Source organism: Narcine bancroftii, chromosome 2 (assembly GCF_036971445.1).
Source record: "Narcine bancroftii isolate sNarBan1 chromosome 2, sNarBan1.hap1, whole genome shotgun sequence".
In the NCBI taxonomy this organism is placed as follows: Eukaryota; Metazoa; Chordata; class Chondrichthyes; order Torpediniformes; family Narcinidae; genus Narcine; species Narcine bancroftii.
In genome coordinates this window covers 318,734,358-318,760,766 of record NC_091470.1, presented here as the reverse complement: position 1 = coordinate 318,760,766, position 26,409 = coordinate 318,734,358, and the positions used below count along the sequence as shown (strand labels likewise).

Below are 26,409 nucleotides of genomic sequence, written 5' to 3'. Positions count from 1 at the left end.
AAGAGCAGTGTGAGCTGTCTCAATTACTATTGCCCAGTAGCACTTGCAGCTACTGTAATGAAATGCTTTGAGAGGTTGGTCATGGCCAGATCTAACTCGTACCGAAGCAAAGACCTGATCTGACTGTAAGATGCAAACCGCCACAATTGTTCCACAGCAGATACAAACTCATTATATCTCCACTCAGCCCTGGATCATCTGGATTACAACAATACTATGTTAGGCTACTTTTCATCATCATCGATTTACAGTTCAGCTTTCAACACCATTACCTTCTCAATACTGGTTACCAAGCTTCAAATCTGGGCCTCTGTACATCCCTCTGCAACTGGATCCTTGACTGCCTTGTTGTAAGACCAAAGTCAATGAGGATAGGCTACAGAGGGTTGTAAACTCAGCCAGCACCATCATGGGCATAAGTCTTTCCTCCATTAATGACATTTTAAGAGGCAGTGCCTCAAGAAAGCAGCATCTATGATCAAGGACCCTCAACACCCAGATCATGCCCTTTTCTCATTGCTGCCTCAGGAGGTACAGGAACCTGAAGAAACACACTCAACATTACAAAAACAGCTTCTTCCTCTCTGTGACCAGTTTTCTGAATGGACTACCTCACATTTTCTATTTTTTGCAATTCTTGTTTTTTTTTAAAAACTTCTATACTTACATGAATTGTAATTTTATAGTACTTTTCGCACCTTGTCCTGCACCATGTAACAAATTAATGGCCATGAACCTGATTCTGATTCCTTGATACCAGGCCTGAATTTATATTTTACTTCAGAATCAGAATTTATTGTCACGAACAAGACATGAATTTTGGTGTTTTGCGGCAGCGTCATAGAGCAAACATCATATTATAAGTCATCTTACAACATTACTGTAAGGAAAAATAAAATTAATAGTGCACAAAAAGTAAGGCAGTGTCTTTGGTTCATTGATTGTTGATGAATCTGATGGCAGTGGGGAAGAAGCTGTCTTTGTGTCGTTGAGTGCTCATCTTTAGGTCCCTGTACCTTTTTCCCAACGGTAGCAGAGTGGAGAGAGCATGGCCTAGGTGATGGGGGGGTGGTATTTGAGGATAGAGGTTGCTTTTTTAAGACACCACCATGTCCTCAATGGAGTGAAGTCTGGGGCCTGTGATGTTGCGGCTGAATTAACAGCCCTCTGGAGTTTATTCTCGTCCTGAGAGTTGGCGCCTCCATACCAGGCAGTGCTGTAACCAGCTAGAATGCTCTCCACGGTACACCTGTGGAAGTTTCCGAGAGTTTTTGGTGACGTACCAAAGCTCCTCAGACACCTCACAAACTATAGTCACTGGTGAGCCTTCTTATTGATTGCATCAATATGGAGGCTCCAGGACAGATCTTCGGAGATGTTGACATGCAGGAATTTGAAGTTCTTGACCCTCTCCACTACTGAGCCCTCGATGTGGACTGGATCGTGTTCCTTTGACTTCCTTCTGAAGTCCACAATCATCTCCTTGGTTTTACTGACATTGAGTGCCAGGTTGTTGTCATTACACCATTCAACGAACTGATCTATGTTCCTTCTGTTTGCTTTCTCATTGCTGTTTGTGATTTAGCTGACAATTGTGGTGTCATTGGCAAATTTGTAGATAGCATTGGAATTGTGTCTGGCCACACAGTCATGGGTGTATGAGTAGAGCAGTGGGCTAAGCACACATCCTTGGGGTATGTACTTATTTGAATACGTACTTTGATTCTGCTCTCCCAGTACACATCGAAGTATTTTTAGGATTTAAATGTTTATTATCACGTTATACCTGATACGGTGAGAAGTGTTTGTTTTCTCTTAAAGCAAGGTAATGTACCTATCTCTACCACTTTGGCAGCTCACTCCACATGTCCACCATACTCTGAAGAACTGTCCTTTTATGCCCCTTCTAAAACCCTTACCTTAGAGTTATTCCCTCCCACCATAGGCTCCCCTACTCTAGGACAGTGTCACTATTCACCTAGCTGAAATGTTTATTTTTTCCCTGATTAATTCTGGCTATCCATCCCATAGGATGATGATGGTTCCTTTCAGTCAGTTTGTGGGGTTTGATATGAGGATACCCCACTCCTCAGAAAAGAACAGCATGTGCATAAATTGAGTTTAGGTGGGTAGGGGCAGCACATGTCTAGAGCCACCCTCTCCACATCCCCTCTAGGATCCAACTGCATGGCGAGGTCCAAGACGGCTGGGGGAAGTTGTATTGCAGTGAATGGCCAGACCAAGCTTCGATGCAAGGGATGCCCTTCCTGCACTTCATGACATGTATTTGCTAGATGACCCTGTGGGAGGGTTTGTCTGTCTTGGTTAATAATGAGGTACCTGGAGGATAGCAAATCATTTTTAAGAATGATTCTTTACAGAGAAAAGCCTGTCCCTTAAAGACCTGTAAGCCTCACATCAGTATTAGGGAAGTTATTGAGGAAAAAAATAAATCCAAAGGTCAGGATAACTGATCACTTGGAAAAGCAGGGACTCATCAGAGATGGTTAGCATGGTTTTATCAAGGGCAGAACTTGTTTTTGCAGTTTTACCTGCTGTATTCAGCTGCAGGACTCTGAGTGCCTTTGCAAAAACTTTGAAGAATACCTATAGAGATGCCACAAGTAGGTGTTAATTGGACATGTTATGGAGTAATGGATTATTGTTTTGGAAAGCAACATATGAAGGGACTCCGAAGATTGGGTCTGGTGCCATAGTCTGTTTGAATGCAGTTTGCTGTTCTAAGAAGGTCATCTAGTTTTCTCTGAGAGAGAAAGAGAGAGAATTCAGTTCTATAGTTATGCAGTTCAGCAGCAGCAGCTGGGACTGGAACATGACAAGCTGGCAAGCTTGTGGAAAAAACCCATTACATTACACATAGGTGCACTTAGAATTAGAAGGGGGTTAAGTAGATTTAATAGTAATAAGTTTAAGTTTGATCCTGTTTTTATGTTTAAAGAAAATTAAAAGTTACTTTTGTGTAAGTAACCATTTGTCTTGGTGAATTTCTTTTGCTGCTGGGTTTTGGGGTCCTCTGGGCACATAATATTGAGTACATTGTACAGTATATATGACAATAACATTATCGTTGAAGGTGAGAGCCCATATGACCCAGAACAAGTTTGGCAAATTGGACCCAGAATTGGATTAACAATGTCAAAAGTGAATAAAACTAAAGGACATAGATTTAGAGTAAGGGAAAAATGTTTAGTGGGGTACTGAGGGGGACATTTTATACCTAGAGAGTGGGGAGTGCCTGGAATTCACTGCTGGCAAAAATGATGGAAGCAGAGATGCTTAGTTAAGCTCATGAATCACCTTGGTACTGAAGGATATAATCCCTGTGCAGGAAGATGGGATTGATACCCAGTCAACATCTACATGGTGGGCAGAATGTCTATGCTATCTAACTTTGATTTTCAATGGCTTTATTTGTGGTTCAACGATTTTTTGATTGTTCTTGTATATTGATTAAAACATTTAATCTCCTAACAATCCTTTGGATTAGAGGTCAATTCACAGGGCTAAAAGAGTGGCAGAGAGGATCACTGGAGTCTCCCTTCCCCCCTTTCCCCCCCCTCCTCCCCTCCCATCATCATGGTCTACTGGGACCATTGTCTGAAGAGGGCACACAAAATTATTGAGGGCCTCTTCCACCCTGCACACAGCATCTTTCAACTTCTCCCATTGGGAGTAGCACCACCAGGCTGAGGAACAGCTTCTTCCCATGGGCAGTGAGACTGCTGAATGTCCAAAAGAACTGCTCACACTAACCATCCGAGAATCTCATATTCCTGAAGCAATATTTATTTATTTATTTGTATTTAGAAATCTTGTCCTGCATATGTATTGTTTGTCTGTATGTGTGTTATATGTGGCTGTGTGTCTATATTTTGCATCAAGCACTGGAGAAATCCTATTTCGTCAGGTTGCACTTGTGCAATCTGATGATAATAAACGACTAAATTCTTTCAATGTGTTGAGTTTTGCTCTCATTTTTATCTTCTTGAATGTAGTGCTTTTTATTTTTCCAGTATCATGCCATAGCTCTGGCATATTTTAAATAGGGGTTCTAAGAATATGCCAGATCAAATTTCTCTTGTATCCGGATTTGTTTTCTGTTTAACTTATTTTGCACGAGCTTATGCGCTCCTTTTTGTGAACTGTCTGAACAATTGACAAATCTTTGCTTAGTTCTTTTGATGATGTTTATTTATCATTTCATTTTTTGAATTAAACGGTTAAAAAAAATTGTCAGTGCTGTAAAAGTGTTGAGCTCTCTTGGACCAAATTCTCTTCCTGCCCTTTTCAAGTTCCAATTTCAGTCCTTCAATTCTTAAAAATACCAATAGATGGAGTTCCAAGTACTCCTGTCTGAATTCAAGGGCCTGTCTCCAATTGACACTCTCAATAAAAATTGCTTAGACACACTTAAGGTCAATATATGTGCACCTTTTCAATAAATTTAAAGCATTCTTTTCACAATCTAGGTTTTTCAATTGAATGGGATGAAGGGGTGATAGCTTTAATTTTACTTGTAAATATTGGATAGAAATTACTTAATGTGGAGGTTTAGGGTTGGATTGGTTGAGTATGTCTAAAATTAGGCATATCAAAAAAAAATTGATACCCTGTTCACACTTTTTCTTTCACTATTTAAAATACATACAAGAAACCATTAAAATAGTAACTTTCTATTTGGGTAAAAATTCTTATTTATTCAGCTTTTTAAGATTTGGACCTTGTTTGTAGAATTTTGGTTGGTGTAAAGTGAGGACCTTGATCTTTGCACATTTCTATTATTTATTTTTCAGCCTATTCCATTTTTCTTCATGCTTCAGAGTACATCAGAGGTTCTTGCTACTGTCACCCTGAAAATGACCAATAAAGAGGTACTGATTTTTTTTAAAAAAAAAGGTAGCATTTTCATTTTTAAAATTTAATTATATGGGAAAGTAATGAAGAGCTGCACCATCTCCCAAATTGTCCAAGCCCTACTTGCTTTATCAAGCACCTCGTATCCACCAATCATAGATTCTGAGATCTGACATTGACTTCATCAGCCTTCTGGGAAACCACAGAACTTTAATGGAAACGAGACATCATTGATCCTGAGACTGCCTAATAAGGTGTTATCTACCTTGCGTATAAATGTGTTGCATTGAGCAATAAGAGTTTTGTCTTATGGAATTGCTTCATTAAAACTTTTGTCTAAAATGTGGAATTACACTGACTCCTCCCATCCTGATCCTAGATGTAAAGAGGACCTTTCCTCTTGGAGAAGGAACGATAACTTGGAGTCACACATCTAAGCCTGGGATAAGATGAAAATTTATTTCTTTGAAACTTTGTTCTTCAAAGGGTATTTGAAGATGAATCTTTCATTGTTTTTTTGTGTGAGGAGTTGGATAATTGCTTAATATGCAAGAGTGAAAGATTACTTTAGATAGGTGGGAGGTAGAGTTGAGATTACAGTCAGATGAGCCACAATCTTATTGAATAGCAAAGTAGGCATAAGAGGCCAAGTGGCCTACTCCTGCTGCCAGTTCAAATTCTCATTAATGTCATAAATATACCCGAGGAGATTCAAAGAACGGTTCCATAGAAAGTGCTATTACATTATGGAAAGCATTAAACCAAATGGCTTTGTAAACTGAGTGAGTTATGGCAGTTATAAATAATATAGATAAATATTTGTATGCAAATCTTAAGCAATATTGGAAATAGCAACAAAATGGATCTGCATCACCGTAGACACAAAATATTAGAAATTTTCAACCTGAGTTCGAAGTTCTGGTTTACATTTCTGCATATAGTATTAAACTTTATTCTAATTATCTCTGAAATTGTTTCTTCTTTTACACAGAAGCTGTCTTGCACCAAAATTGGCAGGTATTTGCATTGTTTACATTCTACCATTCGAATAATTTTCCAGACACAAAAAAAAATTTGTTAAATAAATGACTGAATGTTTGCTAATTATTTTGCACTTTGGAAGAGTAGCGAGGTTAAAACTGAACAAATATAGAAAAATGTCAGATAATAAACAGGATAAAATATTCTGGGTGAGCTCCATGTGCAAGCTCTAATCCTAATTTTTAAATTTTATTTCCAAAGAGTTTTTAGAAAAATCATGAAATAATTGGATCAATTTTTTGAGTTTTTAATTTGAATAGAATCATTCAGCATGGAATGTATCCACCTGGTAATAATATTATTTTTTCTGCACATTGTTCAGTATCCTGTTGCAAATTTTTAATTTGGTCAGTGCTTTATCTCAGTGGGTAATAAGTCCACTGCCTGATGTGCTTCTGAGCTTCTGACCAAAGATTCAGTTGAAGCATTGGCTAATCTCAGGTTAAAGAGGTGACAGTATATTTCACCTCTGTGTTAATGGCACAAGTAATATGGTGCAATACAAAAGAAAAAAGTGTAAGGATATCTACGTTTGAATGCACCAGGACCACTTTGTGCACAGGGTGAATAAATAAATAAAGACCTGATTATAGCCAACAATCATTATCTAATTTTGTGCACAAAACTATCAAAGTAAGATACCTGGAAACCTGTTGTTATTTGGGAACTTCACTGCACCCAAGAGTTACTTTCATCAGAAACCTGGGCTAAAACAATTAAATATGGTTATCCAGAGAAAATTCCCGTAAACTGTATTTGGACTTGGAATTAGCCATCACATCAATTGATAAATGAAGAATAGTATTTGGCTTGGTTAAAGGACAGAAAATAAATTTTGTATAAACTTGGAGTCAAACGTGTTTCCTATGTTGAGAAACGATCTCACAGAATGTGAAATAATGCAATTTATAAAATGTACAGAATTGTTTTCTGAGAAGCTTTTAAGTTACTATCTCTGTTGATTAGATATAACTAGAGTTGAAATTTGCTCATTTATTCTTTTGGATCCATTCCTTTTAGTACAGTGATGATTTTCACTGCTTCTGCTATTTTGCTGTTGAACATCCATAAGGTGAGTATTTCTAGCCTATGGACTATTTTTCCAGTCATGCTCCCATTATATAATGTATCATTTTCTGCTGTTGTAAGATTTGCTCTAATCAAAGTTCATAGTTCAGATTTATTGTCAGGATACATGAATGACAACACATACTACCCTGAGATGCTTTTTCCTGCGGGGCCAGACAGAATTTCTACTTATTGGTAGTGCAAATTACTTAAGAGAAAAATACGAATATATGAGAGAAATGTAAACAGAGAAAGAGATGTAATCAAACTGTGCAATACAGAAAATATATTCAGTAAAGTAAGAGTCTTTAAATGAGTCTGATTACATTTGTTATTTAGGAATTTGATGGTAGAGGGATATTCCTGCTGGTAGGAGACTTGTGGCACTTGAATCTCTTTCCTGATGGCAGCAGTGAGAACAGAGTAAGAGCTGGGTGTTTTGGCTCTTTGATTATTGTTGCTGCTCTCTGACAGCAGCATTTCATGCAGATTTTCTTGTGATGCACTGGCTGCGTCCACTACCTTTAGCAGGGCTTTCCACTTAGAGGTATTGGTGTGCTAATGCTATACCTTTAAAAGAAAATGGTATATTAGTCTTTATTAACAAACAGGTGAAGAATAAAATAAAGGACTTCCTGAAGGTATGTTGATGTGTGTGGTGCTATCTCAGCTGGAATATTGAGTGAATAGGTTGGGTCTCCTTGCCGAAGGACAAAATATAGAATAGCACTGCTAAGGAGCCCTAATCAGAGTGACCACCAGTCACCAGGAGTGCGTGTTGCCATGGGAGACATCCATTAACTAAAGGACTCATGAGATTGCCTTGTGACTTGAAGTCACAAGCTTGTGTAAATACTATAAATGGGCTATTTACACAAAATGGCGTAAACTATGTCTTGAGAATTGAAGTAAAAGAGCACGGTGTTTTGGGAAACCTCTGTGTCTGTTTAATTATTCTGGGTAACCAAGAGTGGGAGTTCGGTTCCTCATTTAACATTTCTGGCCACGGTTATAACAAGCACAATAAGGGCCTTTCGGCTCATGACTTAATTCTGACTTATAATCCTCTTCCGCCATCAATCTAACCCTTCCTTCCTTCACAGCCCATAGCCCTCTTTTTACATCCATGGGCTAAAAGTCTTTTAGGAGTCCCAATTTTACATAGATGCCTTCAGTGGATGGGAGGTCAGAGCCTGTGATGTTTTGAATTGAATCAAATTGTTTATTATCATGTGAACTGAGATACAGTGAACATTGTTTGCATGCTATCCAGTCAAGTTTGAAGATCTTATAGAAACAAAATTATGAAAGGAATAGATAAGATAGGAGCAGGAAAATGGTTTCTACTGGTAGGTGAGAGTAGAACTATGGGACATGGGCTCAAGATTTGGGAGAATAGATTTACAACACCGATGAGGAGGATCTGCTGCTCCCATAGAGTAATGAATTCTCTGCCCAAGGAAGCAGTGAAGCTCCTCAAGTAATGAGAACATCCTTATGAATTTTCTCTGCATTCTTTCAATCTTATTAATATCTTCTTGCAAGTAGGTATGGTAATCAGAACTGCTCACAATGTGACAAATTTAGTCTCATCATTATCTTGTAACTTCAATATAACATCCCAACTCCTGTACTTAATAATTTGCTTTATGGAAACCAATGTGGGAAAAGCTTTCCAAATGGCCCTATCTACCTGCAATGCCACATTCAAGGAATTGTGCATCTGTATTCCCTGATACCTCTGATCTACCATATTCCACATTGTCCTATAGTTTTTTTTGAAAATGTTATTTATTAGTATCATACATACATTTCAAATGAGTTTTCATTGTCATTACTCAATAGATACTAAATAATTTTCAGTTTTTACCCCCTACCTTCCGCCTTCCCTAACCTTAAAAGATAGAATAAAAGAATACATTCATAGTAATACTTGTAATTACGTTAATAATACCATATATATATTTCTTGATGTAAATACCATATTTTCAAGGGATTAGAAGGTCTGGATTAATCTATATCCATAAATCTCATAAGGCTCTTGTAGTGCCAGTTGATGAAGTAGACAAAGATGATGTGGTCAAACAATATTCATGGCTTTTATGAGCAGAAACTTGTGGTACAATAATGAAAGACAATGGGTGCATACACAGTTATACCCAAGGGGAGTGTCCTTAACGGAAGAGATAATGAACAGCCAATGTTAGTACAGCAAGGCTCGCCAGAGGGGAGACAGGCAGCTTGGCAGAGATTCACCACAGCTCCCAAATTTGACAAAAGTTGTCATATTCATCTTCTAAAGGAAGACAATGTTTTATTTCATGAAACCATTCTTCAAGGGGAGGTCTATGAGGTCGGTTCCTGGACTCGATGGCCGTGATGACACTGATCTGGGCTCCAGTGTCAACGAGGAACCGCCGGCCGCAGACTGAGTTCCACAGGTAGAGGTGACTATGTCCTTGGCCAGCCACCGCAGCCATTAACAGCAGCCGGCCTGTTCGTTACCCGGGAACGAGGAGGGCTGACTACACTTTCGAGCCTTGGCTCCCCAGCACTGGTGGTAGAAGCAGAGGCTTGGAGTGGATGCTGTAGCCTTGGTTATGCTCTTGGGGGCCCCTGCAGGGGCCGGGTGCTCTACCGCAGTGCTAGGGGTGGGCTTGGCGTGGTCATGCCTGTGTCTCGTGACCTGTTGGATCACTGAGCCCTCGGGGAATCGTGCGAGCCATAGCTCTTGGGCCTTCTGGGCAACCTTCCTCGGGTCAATGAAGCTCTCCTGGCCCAGCAGCGGCCGGATGTGGTCGAGGAAATTGCGCTCAAAGAGTGGGCAGTTGGTGCGCTCACCCATGAGCGCGAGCATCTCGTCCATCAGCTCCATCGGGGATCTGTCTCCCAGGGCGTCGAGGTGCAGCATCCGAGGGAGCCGGTAAGCACTCGCGTGATGGTCTCATATTTGTCCTCGGCAGGTGGGTGCTGAACAAGGTGCAGCATGTGTCTGGCGGTGGCCTGGTCCAGGGCAGCGACCACATGGTAGAATTTGATCATGTCGGACGAAATCTGACGGAGGTGAAACTGAGCCTCCGCGTGGCTGAACCAGGTCTCTGGCTCCTGAACCCAGAATTTAGGCCGTTTCACGGCTATAGCACTGATCCCAGGTTCGCTCATGATGGGTTCAAAGACGTTTGAACCAGTCGGGGTCGCCAATTGTAGTGGTAGCTACACTGCTCTTGAAATAACACACACACAACCAGACGGGTTGAGCTCAGTGAACAGACTAGTTTATTGCAGGCTGCTGGGCTGCACTTATACTTCCATCCCTGACCTGGCTGAGAACCGCACTGGAGGGTGCTGACGTCACCCAGGCGTCACGTAGTCCCCCAGTGTGGGCTTCTGAGCCCCATGCTGGATGGAAGGGAAACCCCCGACGGTGCCAATTTGGCCGGCTGCCCTGCCGCGTGGCTTACAAGTGGGGCTGGTTCACCTGCCTCGTGGTGAGCCGCCGAAACAGAATCTTTATTATTTTCCATAAAAACTTTTTTTCTTACAAAATCACAAAAACCTTTCCTTTTTAACATTACCTTATTTAATCTCCACCTATATCCACTAACGTTTTCTTCTTCACATTACTATTGACAATAGTAAAGGAGAATGATCCGAGATAGTACATGCCAGATATTCCACCTGTTGAGCTCTGGGTTGAAATTGAGCTGCCAGTAAAAACATGTCAATTTGTGAATGTCTTATGGCAAAAAGAGTAAAATGAATAATCTGTTATTCATATGCATTTTTCTTCATATACCTATCAGTCTCATCTCTACCATTAATTCTTATACTTCCTTAGACACTTTACTATCTCCTGGACATCTTCCTGATCTGTCTATTTTCAAATTTAATGTCAAATTAAAATCTCCCATCAAACTCTTACCATTGGCATTTGACAGTTTCATAAAAAAAACATCTTGCATAAATATATTATCTTCTACATTTGGGGCATATAGATTCAACAAGGCCCAATTTTCTGAATATATTTGACATTCTACCAAATATCTTTCTGTTGGGTCTTTTTCTATATTTAATTTTTTTATTGGTATATTTTTATTTATTAAAATTGCTACTCCTCGAGCCTTTGAGTTAAATGAAGATGCCACTATTTTACCTACCCAGTTTCTTTGTGTGGTGAATGTCTGCCAAGCTGCCTGTCTCCTCTCTGGCGAGCCTTGCTGTACTAACATTGGCTGTGCATGATCTCTACCGTTAAAGACACTCCCCTTGGGTATAACTGTGTATGTACCCATTGTCTTTCATTATTGTACCATAAGTTTCTGCTAATAAAAGCCATGATTATTGTTTGACCACATTGTCTTTGTCTACTTCATCAACTGGCACTTCACTTTGTAATTTATCCAATTCCTTCTCCACTAGATGTATTTCCTGTTTAAAGATAAAGCTATATCTCTTTTTTCATAAATATCATATTTTTTTAATATTTGATTTTGTATCCCATTGACATTGAAACTCATAAAGTTAATCTTCACAATCATTTTTAATCAAATATACCCCTACTCATTTAGCCTTCATCTTCCAAATCCCTCTCTAACTTAACAAATTAGATCTATTATACAAATAAATGTGTAGAAATTAGAAAAGTTAGAAAATAAGAAGAGAGAATTCCCCCCCAAAAGGCACACACAATTAATGTATCCTTTTTACCTCCCTTATTTGTTGGAGTTATAGCCAATCCTACATCCACACACGATTCGATGGCAGCCAGCAAACATTCCCTTTGCCCCCACCCCCCCCGAATCTTATCCTAACTAGTCTCAACATGTATCTTGTCATTTACTTAACTAACTAGTATTATCTTGACTTAACTCCCTACCCTTGTAGTCTTTAAAAAAAGTCAAATAAACATATTTATCTTTCAATAAACCTCTTTACCTCTTACTTTCAACTTTAGCAAAACAAGATTCAACAAAAACTTTAGCTTCATTGGGATCTGAAAAAGATTTGTGCTTATCATCAAGAAATTTTTTTAGCGCAGCAGGGTACCTTCAAAACATGTGTAACCCTTCTTCCACAATATATTTTTACCTCATTAAATTCCTTTCTCTTTTTCAATAGTTCAAAACTTGTGTCCGGATATAAAAAAAATCTTGTTTCCCTTGTAGATCATTGGAGTTTGCCTTGGCTTCATTTGCTTTATTGCTAATTCCAACATACACTCTCTCTCACCTCGTAGCAAAGGAAATTGACCAATATTGAATGATGATTTTGACCTTGCAATTTTGGTCTTAAAGCTCTATGCGCTCTCCCGATTTCAATATCTCATTTAAATTCTTCCACTCCCAATACCTGTGGTATCCAACCTTGTAGAAATTTCTTCATATCTTGACCTTCATCGCCTTCTCTCAACCCCACGATTTTAATGTTGTTTCATATACTGTAATTTTCCAAAGTGTCCATATTCCGCGTAAATGCCTTCATTGCTTTTGACTTTGCTTGCAAATTTTTTTTAATTGCTGCACTTCAAATTCATTTCCTTTTATTTTTTTTCTCCGATAACTTCCAATCTCTTATCCATTTGTTTTAAAGTACTCTGTACTTGAGTTTCTGTCACTTTATAAGATAGAGCTTTGCAGTGATTTCTCCAAAGTGTGTTGCAAATTGCCCACATACATTTTAAACCTCCGAAACCAGTAGTAAAGTTTCCTTACTAACTTGTTCTGAGTCTGATTCAGCTTCTACCTATATTAATTCTTCACTAGGCTCATCCCTGGAGCTGTCAGCTTCTGGATATTTTTTTAAAAATGCCTCTTTTTTTTTAAAGTCACACCTGCATAGTAAGTGTTCTTCCTCTGTGAGCAGCGGCCGTTGTTGGAGGAGACCTTGGGTAAAGGTGCTCAAGGTCTCCCCTGTTCCCTGGCGCTTGCCACGAAGATCCAGCTTCCGGACAGCTCCAGGCTCCATCGGCCTTATTTCTCTCTTTTTGCAGTGTTGGAACGGGAAAAAGAAAAGGACAGTGACGGGCTTTTCCTCCATGGGTGGAATTCTGTTCTTTTCAGCTCTTCCGATGACTTCTTTCACTATCCTTTTGAACTTTTCTATAGTTTAAAAAAAAATTTTTTTAACTTTCTCGGAGAGTGTAGGGATTCCGTTACTAGCCCCACGTCATCACATAGCACACCCCCGTCCTATAGTTTGCAATGTAAGTAAAACGCTCATTTGCCTTTCCATAGGGTAACACCTTACACATGATTGCATTAAATTCCATATGTTATTTTGCAGCTAATTTTTTTCCAGCTGGTCCAGAATCCACATTAACTCGCAATTGCAGAGACTTGGACTGCAGCACAAAAAAGATTTGAATTAATAGATTTGAATTTCACATTATGCAAAAGTAATTATGAGCCATGGGTTTTGAGGTCTGATTAGAATAATTTTTGCTTAAAATGCTCTGCAATTAGGACATAAGTGCATCAGCTTGCCACTGCCTAATTTAACAAGAAACTGCTTTTCTCATGTAATTGCCACACAATATCCTCTATCTTTTAGCAGGGGTCATATAGATGGACAAGATTAAAACTATATTTCAGAAATCAGTTCAAATCTACAAAGTAATTAATTCAAACTCGATGGAAATTAATTTTAATACATGACAATCTAAGCTCAATTGTTCCTACTTCCATTCCCAAATCTATTCTTTTTTCTTTTTAAAATACTGTATCTTTATTGTGTTTAATAAAAATAACATATAATCATGTTAATCCAATACATGGGGTAAAATATAAGAAAAGACTTAATTTGTACTTCACAAATAATACCTTAAACATACATAATATAAATTGTGTGTACCCTTCATCTTTATGCAGTTGACCCTCCCCATGAGAGTAATGGGCAGATCCCTCCACCTTGACCTTCTCAAGTATGGTGGGGGGGGGGGGCGTAATTAAGTTTATATAGCTTTTCCAAATTGTTATCAATCTTTATTCCTAGGTACTTTATGGCTCCCGTCTGCCAACGGAAGTAACCTTTTAAAATATTCTTCATAATTAAATTTATTCAATGGCACAATATTACTTTTTTCTATATTGTCCGTGAAACCCAGTATTGTTCCATAATCCTCTAATGTGATGAGCAGCTTTGGCAAGGACCTGGCTGAGTCTGTCAAGTACAACAGTACATCATCTACCATTAAATTTATTTTGTGCTCATATTGACCCACTTTGAGTCCTTTTATCAATGGATCTTTTCTAATAGTCTCTGCCAACAGTTCAATTGCTAGGACAAACAGTCCTGGTGATGGTGGACATCCTGCCTACTGGATCTACTAAGGGGAAATATTGGTGATGTTTGCCCGATTGTACCGACTTTTGCCTGTGGGTTGAAATTCAACATTTTTACCCAGTTGACAAATGTTTGTCTCATTCTGAATTTTTCCAGAATTTTGAAAAGAAAGGGCCATTCTAGCCAATCAAAGGCCATTTCTGCATCCAGTGAGACTACTACACTTGGATCTTGCTTTGTTTGCACTAAATGAGTAATGTTGAGCACTCTATTTAAATTATTGGCAGAGAGCCTTTTCCTGATAAAGCCCACTTATCTGCGTTTATCAGTTTGGGGAGATATTGACCCAACCTGTTGGCCAGTTCCTTGGCATTATTTTGTAGGCTGTATTTAGTAGTGATAAGGCTTGGCAGAGGGGAGACAGGCAGCTTTGTTGGGTCCCTGTTTTTATTTTTGGGTATCACCACAACAATGGCTGTTGAGAAAGACTTTGGGAGGGTTTGCGACTCCGCCGCCTGGTCCACTACCCCCATTAATAATAGTATTAGTAAGTCTTTAAATTCTTTATAGAACTCAAGGGGAAAACCATCCTCTCCCAGAGCCTTATTTATTTGTAAGGTTTCCAGGGCCTGTTCAATTTCCTTCTGAGAGAGTGGGACATCTAATTCCATCTGCTCTTCTTGGACGTCTCGGCAGCCCAATCCATGCCAGAAACTCCTCAATTTTATCCATAATCTCTTGGTGCCTTGGATTTGTATACTTTTTCATAATAAGTTTTAAATGTATCATTAATTTCTTTCGGGTTGTGTTCTCAAGTCTGGCCCGGACTGAATCGCATTAATTGTCTGTTAAGTTTCCTCTGCTCTCAGTTGCCATGCCAATATTTTTTGTGTTTTTTTCACCTAGTTCATAATATATTTGTTTGGATTCAAGAGCATTTTTCGTCACTGTATGTTTGCTCAGTATTATATTTAAGTTTCTTATTTTCTAATTCCCGATATTTCTCATATGATCCCGAATTTTGGTATTCTTTTTCTAATTTTGTAATCTCCTGTTCAAGTGTCTCCAACTCCTTTTGGTGTTTTCTTTTGATACTATTGGTGTATGAAATTATCTGCCCTCTTAAGTAGGCCTTTACTGTATCATACTAAGAATTTGTTATCCATTGAGGAGCAGTTCGTTTTACAGAACAGGGCAATCTTGCCTCATGTAAAGCAGCAGAAGTCTGGATTTCTCAACAGTGTAGCATTAAAATGCCATCTATATGCATTTGCCTGCTTTTTAGGCATTGTTATTTCTAAAGATAACGGTGAGAGATCTGATACTAGTCTTGCTAAGTATTTCGATTCAAGGACTCTGTTCTCCAACTGGGCAGACATTAAAAAAAATAGTAAATTTTAGTGTGGGAATCATGAGGTTTCGGATAAAAGGAATAGTCCCTTGCCTATGGGTTCCTCTGTCTCCATATGTCTATCAAATTTAATTCTTTCATGAAAGCCAGAATTGTTCTTGCCATTTTGGATCTCACCAGTGTTTTTGTTGTCTTATCAAGAATGGGGTCCAGGCGAAAGTTCATGTCTCCACCCATCAATGTATTCTGCCTTCCCTCTGCCACCATCATGAAGACATTTTGCATAAACTGCTCATCATCAAAATTTGGCGCATAAAGGTTTAGTTGTGTCCATGGTTCTAAACACAGTTGGCAGTGCACCATTCCAAATCTCCCGGCCGGTCTGAAACCTCACCACTCACCACCATTGGAGCCCTTTTCTGTATTAAAATGGCTACCCCTCTAGCTTTGGAACCAAAGGAGGATGAGAACACCTGTCCCACCCATTCCTTTTTAAGTTTTATCATGTTCCTTTCTCGTCCAATGCATTTCCTGTAAAAATATTATATCTGCTTTTAGTTTTTTAATGTGAGCCAGGACCCTCTTTTTATGGGGCTGTTCAGGCCATTCACGTTAATACTGATAAGTTTGATAGCCTTATTCATTTGTTTCTATAATCTTATATCACCTTCATAGCACCCTCGTTTGATAGTCATGAGTGATGCCCTCCTCATGCCTTTCTGTTGTTCGCGGCCTCTCCATGCTGAAGTCCACAACAGCCAGAAAGAAAAAAAAGATTGAAGATAAACAAATGTGTAGTATATCCCACCTGTGACAGAGTATATAGATAAGTTTTTGGGAGATAAATTGGGAAAGGTTTGTTAGAGTAGGTCATATACAAACACTTTAAAACAGATCTTATTTGAAATACTGGAGTTCTGCCCCATGCTAGACATATTGGGGCCTCAGAGCTTTTGCAAGAGCTTTGAAGCGTGCTCAAGAGACTTCACTAATTGATTATTGTTTACAAAAGGCAACAGATGAAAGATCTTGCTGGAGCCGCAGACTGTCTGGAAGAGAACTTGCTGTTTTAAGAGGTTCATGTTGTTTTGCAAGTAGAGAGAGCCAAACAGGCTTTCTCTCAGAGAGAGAGATGCGCACACTTGTACAGAGTTATAGCCAGCAGAAGTAGCTGGGACTGGAACAGGACAATCTGGCAAGCTTATGGAAAGCCTTTTGAAAGACAGCCTGGTCAAAGCTCTTGTGGTTCATGCAAGAGGAGAGGACTGGCTGTCTAATGGTTTCCCTTGGAATAAAAGAAATATAAAGGAACTCTGTGTGGCTGGTTAAAAAGGAACAACAAATCTCTCTGAAAACCGACAAGAACCTTCCTGAGCGAAAACCATTTACCTTTCAAGCACTAAAGCCTGGTGAACTTTATAAATGTTAAATTCTGTGCACAGTATAAGAATTGCCTGCAACTAGTGAACTTGGAAGAATGACAAGTGAGATTGGACTGTGAACCAAAGAACTTTTCTGAACTTACACACACATTACATACATGTGCGCTTACAATTAGAAGGGGGTGAAGTTGGGTTAAGTAAGTCAATAGTGATAAGTTAAAGTTTGATTCTATTTTCACGTTTAAAGATAATTAAAAGCAACTTTTGTTTAAGTAACCATTTGTCTTGGTGAATATCTATTGGTGCTGGGTTTATGGGTCCGCTGGGCCCATAACACAACCCCCACCCCTCTCCCCACATACTAAACTAGATGGAATGAAATAAACCTTAAAAAAAACTCCTGTATATCAAAGTTAGCAAAGAAAACACTCAAAGTAATTCCATCTTCTGCTTTGGCGCTGCTCTTCTTCTGCGCCATTTCCCCTCAACTGCGATTCTTCTCGTGTACCACCTTTTTTTGCTCGATCTGTGCTGCAGCCTTACGCCGTCTCTTCTGCTTCGAGCTCACATAATTATTCCTACTTTTGAAACAAAAATAAAAATATACATTTCCCCCAACCATTTATGTCCATAATCATTTCAAATGTCTTTGTAAAGCAATAATTGTAAAACTGAAGTGACTATAGTGAGCCCCCATTGTCTTGTGGCTGCTTAGACCTTTCATCTATAGTTTCTTCAAAGGGCTCAGTTTAGCCTGTGTTTTGTGGGCTCCCGTGCACATTGTATAGCTTATGTGGCTCCTTAAAATGCTTCCTTTCCCCTCTAGGCAGCACAACTTTTAAAGTAGCCGGGAAAAACCTTGCACATTCTACTTTTTTGTCTCTCAGTATTTACTTGGCCTGGTCAAACTCTTTTCAGCATCACAGAGCTTGGTTCAGGAAAGAACATCAATTTTCTCCCCAGAATTCCACCGGCTCTCCTGTCTCCCTTGACCTGGTCATCGCTGCCCTTAGCACTGTTTCCCAGTCTTGGCTACTGATGAACCGTATCAGAACTGGTCTCAGTTGTTGATTTGGGGTGGGGCGGGGACCGAATGTTTGATGGGCCCTTTCTATGGTGAGAGGATCTCTCTGAATCGTTCCCTTCCCAAAATCTCGGGGATCCATTGCTGGAAGAACCGGACTGGATTGTTCCCCTTCTCCCCCTCTTTCAGGCCCAATAGTCTAATATTGTTACGCCAATTATAATTTTCTAAGTATTACAACTTCTCTATCAGTTGGTTTTTCTCGGTGACCCACATGCAGGTGTGTTCTGGATGTCTTCCATCTTGTCTTCTAGGGTCTCCACTCGATTTGTCAGAGTCCCGATTGAAGCTCGCAGGTTGAGCAGGCCTTCAGAGACTTCTTTCAACCTGTTGTCCAATCATTGTTCCAGAGCGCTGATCTGGGTCACCATTGGGTCTGCTGTCAGGATATCTTCGTCGGGCAAACCCAATGTCACAGGCTTTGCCGTCGCCCCTTCTGTGCTAGGCCCCGCTATTAGCGTGTAGATCGTCAGCGTCGAATGAATTTTCACTTGATGTTTCCAGCATTTCTGGCTGGTCCCGGTCCTCAGTTACCTGCCTCCTGCACTTCTTGACCATGTTGCCTCAGCGTGGGTAAGTTAAAACTTTTTATTTGGGCCAATAGTCCCTGTTTTGAAGCTTTTTAACAGGAGCTCTTTAGGGCATGTCCTCCCAGCTTCACACCATCATGCGACTCCCCCGAGATCCATTTATAAATTGTTTGTTTTTAAAGTCAGAACTTGTGTTTTCATTAGCTACCCAAATCCACACTGCATCCACATCCCATAACTCATCAAGTATTTTCTAATTTCACATTAACACTACAGAATCCTGTTGTGAATGCAAAATATTTTAGGTTTTGTATCATGAAAAAATATTTTTAAAATTATGGAAACATTTGCATAAAATTACATTACCATAATCGGGTTTTCTGTAATCAGGGTACTTTTGGAATGAATGGAAAAGGAATGTGTGGAATTAATAATGAGTCATGCATTGAGACATTACTTATCAGCTCATATTGATTTTTCTTTTTCGCCAGTTAAAAGCTTAGAAATGAAATGCAGTAGATTATTGCAATGAATCCCAATTTACTTATCCCCAGATTAGGCAATATTTATTTTGATTTTATGATTATTAATAGTTAACTGTTATAAACACAATTCAAGAAATGTTTGAATACAAAGACATAAGAAACAGGATCAGGAGTGCTTATTAAGCCTTCTGAACCCTTCAATGCTGATTTTCTTGGTCATTCCACCTTCCAGCACTATCCTCCAGTTTAATTCCTTTGGAATCCTTCCCTGTCTTGAATGTAGAGAACATGTACATTCTCCTGAGTTACACAGAATACTAAGGATTCACAACTCTGAGTAAATAATTTTCCAGTCTTCTCAGTCCATAGAATGTGATGGTGGCCCATATCCCTAACAATCTTCTCCCCCCCCCTCCCCCCACCCCACCCAACCTCTCCACAAGCCAACCTTCAAGGAAAATGACACCTTTTCTGTCAAATTCCTTAAAAATTCTAAAAGGGCTAACATTTATTCTTGTGAACTTCAAAGAATAAAACAATCCTCCCATATCTGTAATTACTCTAGAAATGTTAGATGTATTCTTACTTACTTTGCTTAGCATGTATCCATCCTTAGAGGAAGAGAATAGAGAGTTAGTGCAGAGTACCCTTGTAGCCATTTCAAGGCCCCCCCCCCCCCCACTTGATAACACATATACTGATTTGGATACTATTGAGGAATAACCAGGGGAAAGCCACAGCAGTCATGACTGGTATTAGTCTGGCTTGGAAGGGTAAAGAGGAGAAGAGCAATACTGATAAGGGAACAGACAGGAGATTTTATGGAGCAGATCTAGACTCTCGGTATGTTGCCTCCCAGATGCAAAGTTCAGAGACCTCTTTGATCAAGTCCATCACATTCTTGAGAAGGTGGGTGAGCACACAGAAATTGTGGTACATGTTGGGACTGACAAATGTTGAACTATATTTCATATGTATGTGTATAAATGTGTGTGTATATATATATATGTATATATATATGTATATATAAATGTATATATAAATGTATATATAAATGTATATATAAATGTATATATAAATGTATATATAAATGTATATATAAATGTATATATAAATGTATATATAAATGTATATATAAATGTATATATAAATGTATATATAAATGTATATATAAATGTATATATAAATGTATATATAAATGTATATATAAATGTATATATAAATGTATATATAAATGTATATATAAATGTATATATAAATGTATATATAAATGTATATATAAATGTATATATAAATGTGTATATATCTTTCTTTCTTCTCTTCTTTGGCTTGGCTTCGCGGACGAAGATTTATGGAGGGGGTAAAAAAGTCCACGTCAGCTGCAGGCTCGTTTGTGGCTGACCAGTCCGATGCGGGACAGGCAGACACGATTGCAGCGGTTGCAAGGGAAAATTGGTTGGTTGGGGTTGGGTGTTGGGTTTTTCCTCCTTTGCCTTTTGTCAGTGAGGTGGGCTCTGGTCTTCTTCAAAGGAGGCTGCTGCCCGCCAAACTGTGAGGCGCCAAGATGCACGGTTTGAGGCGTTATCAGCCCACTGGCGGTGGTCAATGTGGCAGGCACCAAGAGATTTCTTTAGGCAGTCCTTGTACCTTTTCTTTGGTGCACCTCTGTCACGGTGGCCAGTGGAGAGCTCGCCATATAATACGATCTTGGGAAGGCGATGGTCCTCCATTCTGGAGACGTGACCCATCCAGCGCAGCTGGATCTTCAGCAGCGTGGACTCGATGCTGTCGACCTCTGCCATCTCGAGTACCTCGACGTTAGGGGTGTGAGCGCTCCAATGGATGTTGAGGATGGAGCGGAGACAACGCTGGTGGAACCGTTCTAGGAGCCGTATGTGGTATATAAAGAAATATAGATAAAGATATATATATATATATAAAGATATATAGATAAAGATATATATATAGATAAAGATATATATAGAGATAAAGATATATATAGAGATAAAGATATATATAGAGATAAAGATATATATAGAGATAAAGATATATATAGAGATAAAGATATATATAGAGATAAAGATATATATAGAGATAAAGATATATATAGAGATAAAGATATATATAGAGATAAAGATATATATAGAGATAAAGATATATATAGAGATAAAGATATATATAGAGATAAAGATATATATATAGAGATAAAGATATATATATAGAGATAAAGATATATATATAGAGATAAAGATATATATATAGAGATAAAGATATATATATAGAGATAAAGATATATATATAGAGATAAAGATATATATATAGAGATAAAGATATATATATAGAGATAAAGATATATATATAGAGATAAAGATATATATATAGAGATAAAGATATATATATAGAGATAAAGATATATATATAGAGATAAAGATATATATAGAGATAAAGATATATATAGAGATAAAGATATATATAGAGATAAAGATATATATAGAGATAAAGATATATATAGAGATAAAGATATATATAGAGATAAAGATATATATAGAGATAAAGATATATATAGAGATAAAGATATATATAGAGATAAAGATATATATAGAGATAAAGATATATATAGAGATAAAGATATATATAGAGATAAAGATATATATAGAGATAAAGATATATATAGAGATAAAGATATATATAGAGATAAAGATATATATAGAGATAAAGATATATAGAGATAAAGATATATATAGAGATAAAGATATATATAGAGATAAAGATATATATAGAGATAAAGATATATATAGAGATAAAGATATATATAGAGATAAAGATATATATATAGAGATAAAGATATATATATAGAGATAAAGATATATATATAGAGATAAAGATATATATATAGAGATAAAGATATATATATAGAGATAAAGATATATATATAGAGATAAAGATATATATATAGAGATAAAGATATATATATAGAGATAAAGATATATATATAGAGATAAAGATATATATATAGAGATAAAGATATATATATAGAGATAAAGATATATATAGAGATAAAGATATATATATATAGAGATAAAGATATATATATATAGAGATAAAGATATATATATATAGAGATAAAGATATATATATATAGAGATAAAGATATATATATATAGAGATAAAGATATATATATATAGAGATAAAGATATATATATATAGAGATAAAGATATATATATAGAGATAAAGATATATATATAGAGATAAAGATATATATATAGAGATAAAGATATATATATATAGAGATAAAGATATATATATATAGAGATAAAGATATATATATATAGAGATAAAGATATATATATATAGAGATAAAGATATATATATATAGAGATAAAGATATATATATATAGAGATAAAGATATATATATATAGAGATAAAGATATATATATATAGAGATAAAGATATATATATATAGAGATAAAGATATATATATAGAGATAAAGATATATATATATAGAGATAAAGATATATATATATAGAGATAAAGATGTATATATATAGAGATAAAGATGTATATATATAGAGATAAAGATATATATATATAGAGATAAAGATATATATATATAGAGATAAAGATATATATATAGAGATAAAGATATATATATAGAGATAAAGATATATATATAGAGATAAAGATATATATATAGAGATAAAGATATATATATAGAGATAAAGATATATATATAGAGATAAAGATATATATATAGAGATAAAGATATATATATAGAGATAAAGATATATATATAGAGATAAAGATATATATATAGAGATAAAGATATATATATAGAGATAAAGATTTATAGAGAGAGAGAGAGAGAGAGAGAGAGAGAAATATATATATATTAGCAAAGTTAGTTATGGGTGGACAGCGACACACATAGGTCGCATCACATTTACAGATACACCAATATACTCAAGAGATGGAGGTCATTTTGGAGTTGCTGAGTCTGGAAGAACAAGATCATAAAGTGGGTCTTAATTGATTCAAGGACAATGGGTGTGTATACACAGTTTTTTGCTGGCAGCTGGTCAGTTAAGCAAGTTGTTCCTTGAATAAGATGTGGTCAGACTTTCCAGAGTCAAAATCACTTAAACCTCTTGGACAGAGATGAGGTCATCTGCCATGATGTTTTGGAGAAATGAAACTGAAACAGTGGTGATGTCATATGATTTCAGAGAAACATAACTGAAGGCAGAGAGACATTTTGGAGACCGAAGAGATTGATTATCCTGTGAAAGACACAGGGGTGAAACAGTAGTCTCTGGGGAGAGAGGGCGACGCTGTTTTGTATTGTATTACCCTTATCCTAGGAGATACTCAAAAAATAACTGACTTTAAAGTAAGACCACTTTTCTCTTAATTAAGAAAGAAATCATCATGAAGGTTACAGTTCCGTCACCTTAACAAGATAGGGGGAAACTTGTGAAAACACTCATATGAAGAATCTCTCTCTGAAGGACAGCTCATCAAAAGACTCAAGTTTAAAGAGATCTGAAGACATGATATTTCATAATTCAGAACTGCAATTTTAAAAATCTTCAAGCAACACAAGATGTTTGATGTTTAAGTTTAAAATGGACTTTTCAGACGAGCTCAAACTAATGGTTTGGATTTTAACATGCACGCATATATCTACATTTGCTCATGGGGGAATTAAGTTAGAGTTAATTAGTCATAAGTAAGAAATGTTATGTTATTAATAGTTTAATAAAGACTGTCATTTTGAATTTATCATGGCCTGGTGAATTGGCCATTGATGTTCCTTTGCAGGGTCATAACAACATTTGTTATTTTATACAGTACTGACAAAAGGAACAAGGTCTTGAAGAGTGAATGTAGGGAGTTAGGAAATCAGCTTAAAAGCAAGCCTTCAAAGGTAATGACCTCAGGATTGTTGCTTGTGCCATGCACAAGTGAGGGTAATCATGGGAAGAGATGGCAGATGAATGCATGGCTGAATAGATAGTGCAGTGATTCAGCTTTGTGGATCATTGGAATCTTCTGAGGAAAACGGTGGGTTGCACCTGAAAATGAGAGACCAATATCCTTGCAGGCTGGTTTGTGGAGCTGTTGGGAAGGTTTAAAATCGCTGGGGAGGGGGATGGGAACCAGAGAGTTAGCTCAGATGATGGAGCAATTGATGTAAAGGTAGATGTAATATTCAGTGAAACTGTGAGGAAGGACTGCCATTGAATGGGGCACAAATTCAGTCAATTGGATGGGTTGAACATTTTAATGAGAGAAATATTAAGAATGCAAACAATGAACTGAAAGCATGAATCTGGCTGTTTGATGTTCCAGGATTTAGATGCTTCAAAAGGAATAGGGAGGTGGATAAAAGAGGAGGTTGGGTGGGGGGGGGGGGGGGGGGTGGGGGGTTGCCATTGCTAATTTCAGATAGCATCACAGCTTTAAAAGGGAGGTTGTTGTGGACTGAGTCAGTAGGGCTGGAAGTCAGAAACAGAAAGAGAATATCACTCTAGGCTCCCTAATAGCCACTGGGCCACTGAAGAGCAGATAAGTAGGCACCTTTTGGAAAGGTGCAAAAATAATAGGGTTATTGTCTTGGGTGACTTCAACTTCCCTAATAATGACTGGCAAAAGGGCTAGATCGGGGAGAATTTGTGAGGTGTCTCCAAGAAGGATTCCTGATACAGCATGTGGGCAGGCTGACTCGAGGAGAAGCCGTACTGGCGAACGAATGTGTAGGTGACCGATCACTCGGTGAGTAAGTATTTAGGAGACGATGACCACACCTCCCTGACCATTAGCACAGTTGTGGACGAGGATTGGTGCAGAACAAATGGGGAAGTGTTTAATTGGGGAAGGGCTAATTATGATGGCATTAGGCTTGAGACCAACCAACCAATTTTCCCCTGCAACCGCTGCAATCGTGTCTGCCTGTCCCGCATCGGACTTGTCAGCCACAAACGAGTCTGCAGCTGATGTGGACTTTTTACCCCCTCCATAAATCTTTGTCCGCGAAGCCAAGCCAAAGAAGAAGGCTTGAGAAAGTAAACTGGCAATAGATGATCTCCGGGAAATGCACTGCAGAAAAGTGAAGGATATTTAGGGACCATGAGTAGGGTGGGGAGCTTCACTCTGACTCAGTATCTGATCCCGCGAGTCAGAATCAGAATTTATCATGAACGTGACAAAATTAGTTGCTTTGCGGCAACTTTACTGGTGGAAATATTTTAATACAAATTATGTTTAAAAAAATTAATTCGGGCAAAAAGAAGAGAAAGTGAAAAAGTGTTTGTCGTTCATTGTCCATTCAGAAATCTGATGGACAAGTGAAAGAAGTGGTGGAGGCTGGAACAATAGGAGCATTTAAGAGACAGGTGCATGGATGAAAGAAAAATAGAGGATTATGAGCTAGAGACTTTAGTTTTATTTGGTCGGTATATGTGGGTCAACACAAAATCGTGGGCCAAAGGACCTGTACTGTGGTATAATATTCTATGTCCTAAGGTGTTCATCTTCAGGCTCCTTCACCTCTTTACTGTGAAGCCGGCATGGCCTGGGTGGTGAAAATCCATGAGGATAGAGGCTGGTTTCTTAAGACATCACCTCTTGTATTATCCTGGATGGAGTGAATTCTCTGTGGTCTTTTCCTGTCCTATGCATTGGCACCTCCATTATCAGACAGCGATGCAACTGGTCAGAATGTTCTCCATGCAGAAATTTGCAAGTCTTTGGGAGCATGCCAAATCTCTTAAAACTCCTCAAGGTATAGCTGTTTGTGAGCCCTTCTTCGGGATTGCATCGACATGGAGACTCCAGGATAGATCTTCAGAGATGTTGACACCCAGGAATATGAAGTTCTTAACCTATTCCACTGCTGACTGCTTGATGAGGACTGCATCCTGTTCTCCTGATTTCCACCTCCTGAAGTCCACAATCAGCTCCTGAGTTTTGCTAATGTTGAATGCAAGGTGGTTGTTATGACAGCACTCAACAAGCTGATCTCTCTCACTCTTGTTCACTTCCTCACTGCTGTCTGTGATTCTGCTGATGACTGTGGTGTCATTGGTAAATTTGTTGATGGCAATTGAATGCTGCCTAGCCACACAGTCATATATGTAGAGTGAATAGAGCAGTGGCTAAGCATGCATCTTTGAAGTGCACCTGTGTTGATTTTCAGTGAGGAGGAGATGTTGTTTCTGATTCATACTGATTTTTCTTCCAGTGAAGAAGTCAAGGATCTGTTCGCAGGGAGGGAGGGATTCTGAATAGGTCTGTGCAACTGAGACAGGG

At 38.0% G+C, this 26,409-nt stretch overlaps 1 protein-coding gene across 3 annotated transcripts in view; it reads left to right on the top strand.

Moving 5' to 3' along the window:
- The window catches only part of LOC138755571 (UDP-N-acetylglucosamine transporter TMEM241 homolog), a 198,088-nt gene that overhangs the window by 15,118 nt on the left and 156,561 nt on the right, over window positions 1-26,409 (top strand). For 2 of the 3 annotated variants that reach the window (XR_011352398.1, XM_069921793.1), the window contains exons 5-7: window positions 4,815-4,892; window positions 5,867-5,892; window positions 6,937-6,988. Coding sequence is in view for 2 of the 3 variants with exons in the window: in XM_069921793.1 (XP_069777894.1) it covers window positions 4,815-4,892; window positions 5,867-5,892; window positions 6,937-6,988 (156 nt within the window). In the remaining variant the exon portion in view is untranslated. The remainder of the gene's footprint in view (window positions 1-4,814; window positions 4,893-5,866; window positions 5,893-6,936; window positions 6,989-26,409) is intronic. The other variant, XM_069921795.1, reaches the window with a different exon arrangement.